Source organism: Danio rerio, chromosome 16 (assembly GCF_049306965.1).
Source record: "Danio rerio strain Tuebingen ecotype United States chromosome 16, GRCz12tu, whole genome shotgun sequence".
In the NCBI taxonomy this organism is placed as follows: Eukaryota; Metazoa; Chordata; class Actinopteri; order Cypriniformes; family Danionidae; genus Danio; species Danio rerio.
In genome coordinates, this window is record NC_133191.1 from 51123987 (window position 1) to 51138691 (window position 14705).

At 38.0% G+C, this 14705-nt stretch overlaps 1 protein-coding gene across 2 annotated transcripts; it reads right to left on the minus strand.

Moving 5' to 3' along the window:
- Positions 1 to 38: 38 nt before the first annotated feature.
- tmem176l.4 (transmembrane protein 176l.4) lies at positions 39 to 13128 on the minus strand. Of its 2 annotated transcripts, NM_001277320.1 has the most exons (8): positions 13070 to 13128; positions 8839 to 9073; positions 6444 to 6560; positions 6301 to 6357; positions 2512 to 2730; positions 2198 to 2218; positions 704 to 823; positions 39 to 628 (listed from the first exon to the last, which is right to left on the minus strand). In NM_001277320.1, exons 2-8 carry the CDS (start codon positions 9010 to 9012, stop codon positions 572 to 574), a joined length of 765 nt encoding a protein of 254 aa, NP_001264249.1. In that variant the 5' UTR covers positions 9013 to 9073; positions 13070 to 13128; the 3' UTR covers positions 39 to 571. The 2 variants fall into 2 exon arrangements, with proteins under 2 accessions (NP_001264249.1, NP_001264248.1); NM_001277319.1 differs by lacking the exon at positions 2198 to 2218.
- Positions 13129 to 14705: the final 1577 nt, after the last annotated feature.

Sequence of the window (14705 nt, forward strand, 5' to 3'; positions counted from 1 at the left end):
TATAATGTACTTACATTTTACACAAGGACGTCACATTTCGTCCAAGTCATTTAATTTTTATTATAATAAGAAAGCATCCTAAAATATTGCAACAAAACTAGATTAGTATCAGTATTAAAAGTAACACCACTTTAAGAAAGGAAAACATGTGTAATTAAGGTCGTTTATCAGTACAGTTTTTCAGATCAAAAAGAAGAAATCTGCTTTGATGTATTTTAGTACAACATCCCATTCTATTGCAAGCAAATAAAATAACTCAGCAAGTATTTTCTGTTGCTAAAAGATGTCTAATAAACGTAAAAAACAGTCATCTCAGCTAATACAAGGCTAAACTTGGGCTGTCAGTGAAATCTAATAAACTTCTAAGAATAGGCCAAAACTAAACTAGTTATCAAATAAACAGAAATAAATGACTACACATATAAAGTCTGTCTAATCTGTCTATTTGACGACTGGTCTAGTTTTGGGCCATTGTTCTTCTTGATTTTCACAGAAAGCCCAAGAAAGCCCAAGATGTCTATTAAACACACAATTGTTTGCTGGGAACTGATTATTTTCAGTGTTCTTCTTTTTATGCAACACCAACAGCGTCATCGTCCAGAAGTGGCTTTTTAAGAAATGGATCCTCCTGTAAAACCACAAACAAACATGAACACATAGAAACAATCATGATCACGGGATTTAACTGTGTGTGATTCAATACCTCTTCATCCTCAGTCTTCTTGCACAGAGTTTTGCCAGTCAAAACACAGAGACTGATGGTGACGCAGATCTGAAGCACAGACAGCACGATCATCATGATATCCAGACCTACGCAGATCATCTACAGATGGAAAAAAAAAACCACAATGTCAGCATGTTAAAAGGGGAAAATGTCATGAAATCATAAGGAACCACTGATATAAAAAGAAAAGAAACAAAGAAACACTTATAAAGTGCATCCGAAAAGTATTCATAGCGCTTCACTTTTTCCACATTTTTTAATGTTACAGCCTTATTCCAAAATGGATTCAATTAATTTTTCAACATTCTACACACAATACCCCATAATGACAATGTAAAAAAAAGAGTTTTTTTAAATTCTTGCATATTTATTAAAAATCAAAAACCTGAAATGTACAGAAGTATTCACAGCCTTTGCTCAATACTTTGTTGATGCACCTTTGGCAGCAATTACAGCCTCAAGTCTTTTTGAATATGATGCCACAAGCTTGGCACACCTGTCTTTGGGAATTTTTGCTCATTCCTCTTTGCAGTACCTCACAAGCTCTATCGGGTTGGATTGGAAGTGACAGTGTACAGCCATTTTCAGATCTCTCCAGAGATGTTCTATAGGATTTAGCTCTGGGCTCTGGCTGGGCCACTCAAGGACATTCACCGAGTTGTTGTGAAGCCACTCCATTGATATTTTGGCGGTGTGCTTTGGGTCATTGTCCTGCTGGAAGATGAACCGTCACCCCAGTCTTACGTCAAGAAGCAGGTTTTCATTCAGGATGACTCTTATCATTGCTGCATTCATCTTTCCCTCTATCCTGACTGGTCTTCCAGTTCCTGCTGCTGAAAAACATCCCCACAGCATGATGCTGACTCTACCATGGTATTAGCCTGGTGATGAGCGGTGCCTGGTTTTCTCCAAACGTAACGCCTGGCATTCACTCCAAAGAGTTCAATTTTAATCTCATCAGACCAGAGAATTTTGTTTCTTATGGTCTGAGAGTCCTTCAGATGCCTTTTGGCATTTCCAGGCAGGGAGTGTCTTCCGTCTGGCCAGTCTACTATACAGGCCTGATTGGTGGATTGCTGCACAGATGGTTGTCCTTTTGTAAGGTTCTCCTCTCTCCACAGAAGAATGCTGGAGCTCAAACAGAGTGACCATCGGGTTATTGATCACCTTACCGATCACTTAGCTTAGATAGCCGGCCAGCTCTAGTAAGAGTCCTGGTGGTTCAAACATCTTCCACTTTTGGATGATGGAGGCCAATGTGCTCATTGGAACTTTCAGAGCAGCAGAAATGTATTTGTAACCTTCCCCAGCCTTGTGCCTCAAGACATGTCTGTCTCGAAGGTCTACAGACAATTCCTTTGTCTTCATGCTTGGTTTGTGCTTTGACATGCACTGTCAACCCTGGGATCTTATATATAGATCACATAGACAGGTGTATGCCTTTTAAAATCATGTGTAATCAACTGAATTTACCACAGGTGAACTCCAATTAAGCTGCTGAAACATGTGAAGAATGATCAGTGGGGACAGAATATACCTGAGCTCAATTTAGAGCTTCACAGCAAAAGCTGTGAATAAAACTTGTGGTGTATAGATTGGAACTTCTAACTTCTTGTATTTAATACAGAACTCCTATTAGTAAAACAATTGGTTCAAACTTTCATGTATCCCCTCAGCTGTAAAGCTTTTAAATTTAGGGTAGATTTGTATTGCACAATGTTCAATGAAGAAACACTTGTATGTTGTTATTTTTGGAGTTGAATGTTATACAGAAATGTAATCCTTACGTTGAAGAGATTGTTGTAGTACTGACACATCTCCAGTCTCATACTCTCTTCAGGGGTCGGCGTTCTGTAGCGGTCATAGCTTGAATAGTAATAGTTAGTATCATAGGTCCTACATGTCCAGTCTCGATAATGTCCAAATGAAAGGTCAAGTGAATACAACGCAATAGATGTGATGCCCAGTGCAGCGCTGACAATGTTCATTAACATTCCTATCATCAGCTGTGAAACACAAACAAAAACATACATTAATAATTATGTAAATCTAATATGGTCAATTATGCTGTAAAACAGAATCAAGTGAACTCTTCAAGTCATTTCAACTTATACACTGATAAAACTGACTTAAAGGGGACCTATTATGCCCCCCCCCCCTTTTTTAAAGATTATTTTATTTATTTATTTGTTGATTTAACAGGCAAAATACACTTGACATTGTTATACAAACCGATGCTGCTTAAAGCTGAAACTTATTTGAAGCCCTCGTCCCTGGTTAGGCTTTACACCAACGGTCTCAAACTGAATTCCTGGAGGGCCGCAGCTCTGCATAGTTTAGCTTTAACCAGCTCCAACTCACACTTGCTTAGTAGTAGACTCCAACACCTTGATGAGTTGGATCAGCTGTGTTTAGGGGCGTACTGGCCATCTGGCAGACCGGGCAGTTTCCTGCTGAGCCGACGTACTTTTTAGGCCGGGCTGAATGGCCAATAAAACACTTAGCAGGCTGTCGTGTTTTTTTGCCTAAGTGAATGATAATCCTGTGAGCTGTCACGCTCTGAAAGTAAGATGTTTCTTTTCCGGACAGACGGGCCCATGTGACAATCTGCAGCCCATTGGTTCTTTTCTTTATTGACATTAAGCTGACCCAATCACAAACTTCCACTTTGGGCTCTGTGTAAGCGTGCAACATCGGTGTGTATTTGTCAAAATAGTCGAGAGTCAGGCTTGCTTCTCACCTCACGCGTGCGTATGGAGAGCAAAAGCGGCAAGCAGGCGTTTGCCTTTTGCGTCTGCAGCGTGCAGCATATCGACTGTTGCACAGATCAATATATTCCTGTCTATTCTATCTAGTTACCTATCTGTCTATATAAATATACTTTTGCCCACGGCAGCTTCCTCTTTTGCTGTTTCCTTAACCTGCAAGTCTTTATTTTACAAATTGTATACATCATACAGAATGTATGCTTCTCAAGCTATGTGAGGAGTGTCATTCATGTATTTTAAGATGCACTAAGAAGACAATTGCATGAGATATCATGACATTTTGTTTTTGATTATCAGCATTATGTAGGCTTATAGTTACAATAATATTTAAACATAATGATATTTATACATGATAAATCTAGTGCGCAACTTAAGCAAAAATCATTTTAAAAATGTACATTTAGTTTTCGGGCCCAAACAAATATTTGTTGCATTTTTTAATTAAGTTCATTTGATTGACTATGTACAATTTTTAAGCCATGTTTGATGTTTCATTGTTGAATTAAACATTTTTTAGGGTCTATGTATACATTGCTTTTTTGTTGATCTTTATTTTGGTAATCATTAACTGTGTGCATCGGCAGGCAGTTTTTGTTATGTACATTAGTTAATATACTGAAGGCTCCCTCAAAAGACACAGGCACACACAAGATGGACTTCCACTGTGTATTTTAATTTAATTCATTCATTCATTTTCTTGTCGGCTTAAACCCTTTATTAATCCGAGTCACCACAGTGGAATGAACCGCCAACTTATCCAGCAAGTTTTTACGCAGGGGCTGCCGCAACCCATCACTGGGAAACATCCACACACACAATTAGCCTACCCCATCCACCTATAGCGCATGTCTTTGGACTGTGGGGGAAACCGGAGCACCCGGAGGAAACGACCAGCGACCTTCTTGCTGTGAGGTGACAGCACTACCTACTGCGCCCACTGCATCGCCCATGTATACACTTAAACACTTAAAAATGAAAGCTTTAAAAAAAAACTGCATCAAAGCTTAACAAGTTATTTTTTTCAACAATTTGGCAATGGTGCCATTTTTGTTGGTTTCTAATCCATTACTTTTAAAGTTTGTTTGTAAAGTGACAATACAGGCTTAACAATTGACTGAGTAGCTTGACCCCATTGCACATTAAGACATACGTGATAATATTATAGCATGCTCAAACATTTGCGCTGCTTCAAGAGATAAATATATATGGTCTTATAATCTTTAAGCAGTAAAAATTTGTTTTAATAGTCTTGGACATTTTCTTAACATGGGCATCAAACTTAAGCTTAGAGTCTATAGCAGGGCTATTCAGCTGGTTACGGGGGCTAGTTTATGAAAAGCATCCCTAACAAAGGGCCGGAGAGATAGGACTTGCTTAATGAGTGATAACACAACTGTTTATAAGACCCCATATGCTGTATTTTTCCCACGTTCTCGTTTTCTACATTAAAATGCTAATATATTGTATTTCGAAACTACACATATCAGTGCATTGAACGACTTTTTTTTTTACAAACATCATTTCAGAGCACAACAAAAGCAGTGCAATACTGAAGTAGGCTTCGTCTACCTTCAGACACATTCATTTATAATTTTTTGAACTGCATAACAATTATGGGTAAGCGATTATAAATTTTGGTTGTATGATAATATAGTCTGAAGAATAATCATGGTTTCATGATTATCACGTCTAATGTAAATTCAAGATAGGTTAATCGTTGCATCTCTATTGACTATATCAATGCATAGTACACAAGGTCTTTTCTGCAAGCACATCCAAATGTTTTCGGCTGCTCGCGCCTCACTTTTGAGGTGACTCTGCGCAGCCACTGCAGCTTGTGTTGTATTGAACAGACACACGTCACTTCATAACTAAAACGGATGTTTTTTGACTGAACTAAATTTATTTTTGATGTCTTGGTCACACTATTTGGAGGGCTGGAATAAATTGCCTCTGGGGCCGGGTTCGGCCCGCAAGTCGCTAATTGAGTACCCCTGGTCTATAGTGGCATTTAAATTCACTTACTTCCTTGATTTCCTTTTGGTCAATTTAAATTTTAAATACACCCAGTGCTTTGCTTTTGTAACAAAAAACACATTGAATATGTTTTACTAAGATATAAAATAAGTCTCTGATGTCCCTAGAGTGTGTATGTAAAGTTTCACCTCAAAATGCCACACAAATAATGCTTTATAACTCTTTGAAACTGCCCCTTTTAGGCTTTGATCTAAATTGTGGCATTTGTGGTGACTGTTGCTTTAAATGCAAATGAAATTGCACTCCTATAACTATTTTCCAAAGAGGGTGGAGCTACAAATGCCTGTGTGTCAGCATAGCGGCAGATTAAAAAACGAGACTTATTTACTATGCTAATGAGGGAGAGATCACCACTAATGGGTGGGGCTTTCCCCTACTGATGACACGTACAAAGGGAGAATGTCAATCAAAGTTTTTCTGCAGACTGTTTTTATGAATTGTGATTATAAAAACAATGGATTTATACATTTTTACTATTAGAGGCTGGTTATATTCACAAATTGCAAAACAACTGTGTTTAAACCGCTTATAAAAGTATTTTTTGCATAATAGATCTCTTTTAAAACATCCTAAATACTTGAATAATACTTGAGTTTTCCACAAAATCTAAATTTGTCTTAAGCTTTGTAAAAGTGTTTCACACTTTGTTATGTTGTTTTGCACTTCCCTGCCACCGTGTTTATCAGATTGTAACCTGATCATACTTTTTTACTTCACAGACAGAGAAACTTGCAAGACTGGAAATGTCAGATTCATTTACCAGAAACTTACCAGACAAGAAGAAGGAAATCTCGCTGCTAGAACACACACAATGCCAACTACAATGACCTAAACACACAAAAACATTTCAAAATAAATAATGCTCTTTATTAAATGCACTGATTAAACTAAACAATATGGGACCAGAGTCTTACCACACTACCAATCCAAAAGGGTCCAAAGGCTATGAGGTACATGTTAAAATAATATCCAAGGTACATGAACGAAATCCCCAATGCAATATTGATGACCCCAATGATCATCTGGACAATCTATGAAACAAGAAAACAAATTAAAGTAAGACAGTATGACACTATATAACAGTATGATACTGTTAGTCAATCAAACTTTGGCACATTTTCAAAAATGCGGTTAATAAGTATTGTAGCAAGAAAAACATCAGTGTGTGCACATCTAGAAGATTCTTGAAGGCTTGTGCTCAAACCAAACACAATAGAAAAAGTAAAAACAACAACAACAACAACAACAACAGCATCAGCAGGTCACATGGGAAACACAACAGAACCTAAGATATAGTAACTATAACTATATATAACCAGGCCTGTAGCCAGGGGGGGTCGAGTGGTTTGAAAGGTCCAGAATTAGTTCCATACATGAGCTCATTGGTCCGATTTTGACTACTATGCCATCTAAAAAAAGAACTCATAGAAGAATGCTTTAAGACTAATGAGAATCTGAAGTGGAGTCATCTTTCATTAACGAATTATTGTATTGTTGTTAAATAGAGAATTTTTTTAATTATATTCCTTTATGCTTATATATATATAAGCATAAAGCATATATATAAGCATATTATATATATATATATATATATATATATATATATATATATATATATATATATATATATATATATATATATATATATATATATATATATATATATATATATATATATATATATAAATAATTTTTTAGGGGGTTTCACCTTTATTTGATAGGCCAGTGGAGTTAAGAATACATGGGGAGCAGAGAGAGGGGGGAAAAATGGGCAAAGAACATCAAGCCAGGAATCAAACTCAGGTCGCCACGAGCACCTCAGTGCTTTATGTCAGCACACTTTACTACTAGGCGATCAATTATTCTAAATCTTTAGGAAATGTTTTGGTACATCAAAAAGTGTGGTTATGATGACCACCCGACAAGCTAATCCAGAAATAAATAAAAATCTTAAAATGCCATTAAAATGTGTTTAAACTAAACATTTCACTTTGTAGTTAAATTAAAAAATGAGTCAAATAACTGCAAAAAGGTCAATTTTTTGAGAAAAAAGAAGCACATATTTCACCTGGCGGCATGTGATTGACAACTATATCAATATATAGTAATAATAATTATATCTTGAGGTCTCCTGCACTGAAAAAAAATATTCAAAGATGATTCTTTGGTTATACTACTTTTTCATGTTAAGTAGTAGTAAACTATTTATCTGGGCTTAATTTAAACAAACTAATTAAGCTGAACATTACTCGATTTTATTTATTTGTTTAAATTCAACACATATAAATTGTTTGCAACAACTTTGCAGACATAATTTTTTTTAGTGTTTGTTACCTGTGTGACCTAATGAAGACTATGTAGGTTGAAATGTTGTTATATTAAATCTGTTTTGCTAAATTGACTTCTTATTGTTATTAAGTATTCACACATTGTTTCTAAAATATTTTATATTATCTGTTATATATATATATATAGTGGATAAAAATGTAAATTGTAGTAAATTGTGTTTTAAAACACGCTTATGAAAATAGATAAGGGCCTGCTTGTACATTTTTATTTGTCTGGAATTTAATATGTATAGTTATGTGTTTGATAAAAAAGTCTTTGTTTTCTTCTGTAATAAAATAATAAAATAAAATATTTTAGTGCCCAATTTTTCCGTTCTGAACATTTGTTTTTGCATAAAATAACAAAAAAATGTTCCAAGTTTACATTATATTTTTGACAACCAAGATTTTTAACTTCTTGGGATCAACTGAAGAATATTATGCCCAAATTTTTTAATTCATTCATTTTCCTTTGGCTTAGTCCCTTTATTTATCTGAGATCACCAAAGCGGAATGAACCACCAACTTATCAAGCATATGTTTTACGCAGCAGATATCCTTCCAGCTGCAACCCATGCAGAAATACCAACTGACCCAGCCGGGTCTCAAACCAGCAACCTTCTTGCTGTAAGGTGACAGTGCTAACCACTGAGCCACCACGTCGACTAATTCTTATCAATAATGCAAATTTTTAAATGGCTCATTTTTATATTTTACTCATAAATAATTTATTTTATTTAACCAATATATTTATTTTTTATTCAACTCATAATTCATTAGTCTCTTAATAAAACAAGTATGTTGTAACCTAACTACAACCCAACTGTAACATTGTGGAATGTTGTACAAATATTTGCTCATCTCAGATGTTTTGCATGTTTCAGATTCTAATAAATCAATCTTAAGTATCCTTAAAAGCAGAAAACCTGATGATACAAAAAATGTGTTTTGCAATAAATGTATAAATAAGTGTCTGACTGACCCCAAGACCAATGTTGACGCTCTCCAGCTTTCCGATCGTAATCCGAGACACAGAACACAGTGGAGTGTAGCACAGATAACCCAGAATCTGGCACAGAATGGGCCATTTACTCTTCGGGTTTGAGGTGACGGTGACGACCGCCAAACCCTCATTCTGAGACACGGTCAGAGGCATGTTGTAGACAGGTGTGTTGAACTTCCCACAGGTAACAACGACCAAAACTCCTGTTTGTTTACTGCAAGAAACATTTAAGGATGATTACTTTTACAGCAGGACCGTCTCCATACCAGAATAAGTACAGTAGCATTCTATTTCAGTAGCAATGTAATATTCTATAAAGTAACATGACCTGATTTAATCCCTCATTAAAATGAAATAGCTGATTAAAGGGATATTCCACGTAAAAATGTATCTGTTTTTCATTTAACACATTTGGGATGAAAATTTTACAATATTATTGACTACCTATAAGGCCCTGAACAGCTCAGCTTCCCAGTATTTGAGGGAGCTTCTGGTGTATTATAGACCATCACGTCCACTACGCTCAATTAATTCTGGACAATTGATTATTCCCAGAATATCAAAATCAACTCTAGGCGGTAGATCTTTCTCATATCTGGCACCTAAACTCTGGAACAGCCTTCCTAGCACAGTTTGGGAAGCAGACACACTCTATCAGTTTAAAACTAGATTAAAGACACGTCTCTTTGCATTAGCATACACATAAAACACAAAAGCTTTTGAAATCCAAATCCTCTAAAAGCAGTGGTTCTCAAACTTACTTCTAGTGGTACGCGGAGGAATCTCTGAGTAATAAAAGTAAAAATGAATAAAATTTTAATCATTTGATGCGTACGATAACACCATTGTGATCAGCATTGACTGTTCTCTACAGCCTACGATCAAAGTGCTGTGCTTAGAATGTTTACTTTAGTGTATTGCGTTATCAGCTGCTAAAAGGCAATCCAAAAGGGTACGTATATGCTGAAGCATGCTAATGGGACTTTTAATTTGCCATTAACCTGGGTTAAGCGCTTCCGGCGAACTGTATGCAATGCAAAAACCGGCGCGTTTAAGGTCTGTTTTCTTTAAAAATCAGCGATCTCAGCTATCTGAGTGATATCCGATATAAAGTGGGTCTCAGATTGTACAAGAAGCACTGCATTGAATTACATTTCCCCCCGCCATGTCTTTGTAACATGAGCATTTATTTTTCCCCAGTATATTCAATGGAGCTTCTGCGCTAGCCTGCCGATTCTGACGGGCGTGTGCGAGTAAACAGCTTTTTGTCTTGTTTTACGCTTGAACAACTAAATGAATGCCAAAGTTTATTTAATTGAATGTATTTTAATGACATTACACCATCGATGCTGTAAAAGGAACTGTATAAAATGGGAAAAAGTTCACAATAACAGGTCAGCGGAAGTTTAGCAGTATGGGAAAAACACTAGCTCAGCATATACGCTATAGACGCAGAACTAAAGAAAGAGGCGCGTTGCAGAACATATACGCGCTAGAGCAGTGGCTTCCCTGCTGAAAAATCCAGCTTAAACCAGCCTAAGCTGGTTGGCTGGTTTTAGCTAGTTGACCAGGCTGGTTTTAGAGGGGTTTTGGCCATTTCCAGGCTGGTTTCTAACCATTTCCAGCCTGGTCTTAGCTGGTCAGGCTGGGAGATGACCAGCTAAAACCAGCTTGACCAGCCTAGCCAGGCTGGGAGCCCAGCCAAAACCAGCTATGTCCAGCTTAAAGCAGGCTGGTCCAGCTGGTTTTAGCTGGATTTGGCTGGTCATTTTCCAGCCTGACCAGCTAAGACCAGGCTGGAAATGGCTGGAAACCAGCCTGGAAGTGGCCAAAACCCCTCTAAAACCAGCCTGGTCAACCAGCTAAAACCAGCCAACCAGCCTAGGCTTGTTTCAGCTGGATTTTTCAGCAGGGACCCAAGTCATTAATTATTTCCATTACATCTCGGCCACCTGAGCGCCAAAATTTAACCCACAGCCAAGCAAAATGAGTACTGTCAACGAAGAGATCCGCAACCAATTTATCAATTCAGGTGAATCCAGCATGTCTGTTCAAGAAGATCAACTGCTGGAGATCGCAAATGATGACGGCTGTTCACATATCGCACCATTTTCACGCACAAGTTTATTATTTATAATAATAATAATTATAATTCCTTACATTTATATAGCACTTTTCTGGGCACTCAAAGCACTTTACACATAGTGGGGAATCTTCTCATCCAACACCAGTGTGCAGCATCCACCTGGATGAAGCGATGGCAGCCATTTTGCGCCAGACCTCACACCACACACCAGCTGATTGGTGGAGAATAATGAAGGAGCAAGCAGTGCGACGCGCTCGCGTATTCCAGGTGTCCCCAGTTGAAAACATCTTAACTTTTTCGAATGCCGCACTGCGAGTCACGTGACAAGAAGCGACCGATCAGCTTCATAATTTGTATATTATTATATATATGAGTATAATTTTGGTAGACTAATTATCTCAGACAAACACAGAACATCCAAACATTGCAGTGCTTTGCAGTTTTCTCCATGAATAAAACTTGTATCAGAGCAATGTTTTTTATATATAATGCTTTAAAGTGGCTAACAATAATACATACACCTAATAATAGTAGTTAATCTGCCTCGTTTTTGAACTGTGCAGCGCTGTAGAAGCTTAATAAGGCCTACTACGCTACTGTATTTTAATACTGGTTATTATGGTGGTATTTGGAGAGATAATTTTTTTCTGAGGTGGTACTTGGTGAAATAAGTTTGAAAACCAGAGCTCTAAAGCATTGTTAGTTTGCATTATTTAGGGCAACCAGAGCTGGGACCACTTCCCAAAATACATTTTAAGTGAACGCCATTTGCACTTATGTTAGTCTATTTTTGTTTATTATTCTCGAGGTTTCCATAATCTTGGACCAGGCCGTATCCTGAGCAGCTGCTGTGGTGGTTTTGGAGGAGTGGAGAGCATGAGACTGATCCTTGTATGACCCCAGAGACAGAAGAGCCCTCGCATTGATCCTGAAGGGACAGCCTGTACACCAGCCGGTGACTTCTCCCACCTGCAGCTTCTCCACGATGGACGTCCAGCGTTCTCCAGCCCTGGCGCCTAGACTGCAGCTCTGCACAAGAAGTGCACAACTGAGCCTGTGTAACGGAGGCCAGCTAGGTGCTGTGCAGGTAAACCTCACTCCTCTGATCTCTAAAGGTGCTCTAGCGACAGACGTTAGAGGCCATGGTCTTTAGCCTCCTTGGTAGAGCAACTGCCTCCCATGCGGAAAGTCGCCGGTTCGATCCCAGCTCGGAGTGAATTGGGTGCCATAGGACTGGCGGGGTTACATTAGTGCCTTGACCCGGATGGGAGTGAGGTTTAGAGGGGTGAGTGTAACGGAGGCCAGCTAGTAGGTGCTGTGCAGGTAAACCTCACTCCTCTGACCTCTAAAGGTGCTCTAGCAACTTATGCTAGAGGCTATGGTCTTTAGCCTCCTTGTTAGAGCAACTGACTCCCATGCGGAAGGTCGCCGGTTCGATACCAGCTCAAAGCGGGTTGGGTGCCGTTGGACCGGTGGGGTTACACCTGCTTTCTTTCGAGGTTTTTAATTCTTCACTTTCGCCAATTGGTGAAGTTTTTTCCTCGCCACTGTCGCCACTGGCTTGCATGGGTCAGGACTCGTGGAGCTGCGCATCGATGGATTTGCTCTTCAGTGTTTGAACTCTCAGAAATGCATATTAAACCACACTGAACCGAACTAAACTGAACTTCAACTCTGAAAACTGAACTGACAGTTTCAATTAACTTTAATCTTCTATGTGAAGCTGCTTTGACGCAATCTACATGGTAAAAGCGCTATAAAAAGAATTTAATTTAATTCATCTTTAAAGCCATTCACATGCAAAGTAGGAACAAAAATACTATGACGGTTTCCAGCATTATTCAAAATATCTTCTTTCGTGAAGAAAGAGTCAATCATGACAGTTGTTTTATTTTTGGGTGAACTGGTCCTTTATGTTTTGTAACATTCATGAAAGATTTATAAGAGTCTGTGCAATAGCCCTAATGCATTATTTATTGTTATCCATGAAGAAATTGGTGATGCTGAAGTTTAACAACAGTTTATTCATCACCTTTACATTCTTGTCCTATTTTTTGCTTTGTTTTTAAGTATTGAAGATTATCATATTTGAAAAAAAAAAAAACAATTTTAACTTAAACTCACCTGTTATGGCACGTCTGTATGTACGTCTCAGTCGCTCCACAGTGAATATGACAGGAATCTGCTTCTGTTTTATTTCTTCAGTCCTGTTTTCGTTGATGGAGGCGGGGTTTGGGTTTTTCCCGGCAATAACTTCCCTGTGGCTAAAGAAACTGGTATAACAGGAATAAAAAAATCCACTTCTAATGATCTCATGTATGTATTGTATGTGTGTTCGTATAAACACAAAGCGAGCAGTAACATATATCACCACTGAATAATATCAAAGTCATAATCATGTCATGTATACTGATTATTAACTAAACGAACATACCTGTTGATGATGACTTCTGACAAACCTGTTTGGGTTTTTTTTTTGTGTTGAACACAAAGGAAGATAAGGCAACATGGTGATTTAGTGGTTAGCACTGTTGGCTCACAGCAAGGGCTGTTTCTCGATTCCAAGAACGCAGAGAACGGACTTGCGTTCTTGTGGAGACCGGTCTTGCCAGGTGTCCTCGGAAGAACGAACTCAGGAGACCGCGAGGGCAGAGAACGCGTCCTTTGAGAAATGGGATGCTGCGTTCTTCCTGATGGTCATGTGACCTTCACGTGTTTTAAATGGAAATTATTTAAACATTACAGCACTCATACAACGATTTATTGTTTCCCCCCTCTTCAAAATATATAGGCCTACTTTGCATAAAAACATTAGAAATATACTCTGCACAATATAAATAAAACAGATTTCAATACGAATTTCAGCAAACAACTCTTAATGTGTTTATTCCTTTATTAAGATGTTCATGTTAATGTTTACTTTCACCGTTTCATTTTGGGAAACTCCTGAGGTAAATAAGTGATATCTCTAAACTTTAATAATAAATCTAAATAAAATTCATGTTCTTGATGCCAAATTCTGACCCTACCATCCTAATGTTGCAGCAGAAATCGAGACTCATCAGACCAATCAACGTTTTTCCAATCTTTTTATGTCCAATTTTGGTGAGTCTTTGTGAATTGTAGCCTCAGTTTCCTGTTCTTAGCTGACAGGAGTGGCACCCGGTGTGGTCTTCTGCTGCTGCAGCCTATCCGCCTCAAGGTTGGATGTGTTGTGTGTTCAGAGATGCTGCATACCTCAGTTGTAACGAGTGGTTATTTGAGTTTCTGTTGCTGTTCTATCATCTTAAACCAGTCTGGCCATTCTCCTCTGACCTCTGGCATCAACAAGGCATTTGCGCCCACAGAATTTCCACTCACTGGATATTTTCTCCTTTTAAGACCATCCATGGTTGTGTGTGAAAATCCCAGTAGATCAGCAGTTTCTGAAATACTCAGACCAGCCCGTCTGACACCATAAACCATGCCACGTTCAAAGTCACTTAAATTACCTTTCTTCCCCATTCTGATGCTCGGTTTGAACTTCAGCAAATCGTCTTGACCATGTCTAAATTTGCTTTGAGTCACTGCCTTGTGGCTGGCTGATTAGAAATTTGCGTTAACAAGCAGTTGGACAGGTGTACCTAATAAAGTGGCCGGTGAGTGTAAGTATTTACACTATTTTCCTTTTTGAAATATAGATTTTTTTATTTACATATATTGTTTACTATATTATTCTTTATTCTCTTGTTTAATCCTTGTTGTTTCATTCATGCATGCG

Bases quoted from the DNA above. Each gene is read 5' to 3' on its own strand.
- tmem176l.4 (NM_001277320.1), bottom strand. From the start codon at position 9,012: ATGCCTCTGACCGTGTCTCAGAATGAGGGTTTGGCGGTCGTCACCGTC. The intron at 824-2,197 runs GTAAATTCAGTT...TTCCATCTGTAG, and splicing joins TTAATTGGAGTTCACCTGTG to ATGATCTGCGTAGGTCTGGA. The intron at 629-703 runs GTATTGAATCAC...GTGGTTTTACAG, and splicing joins AGAAGACTGAGGATGAAGAG to GAGGATCCATTTCTTAAAAA.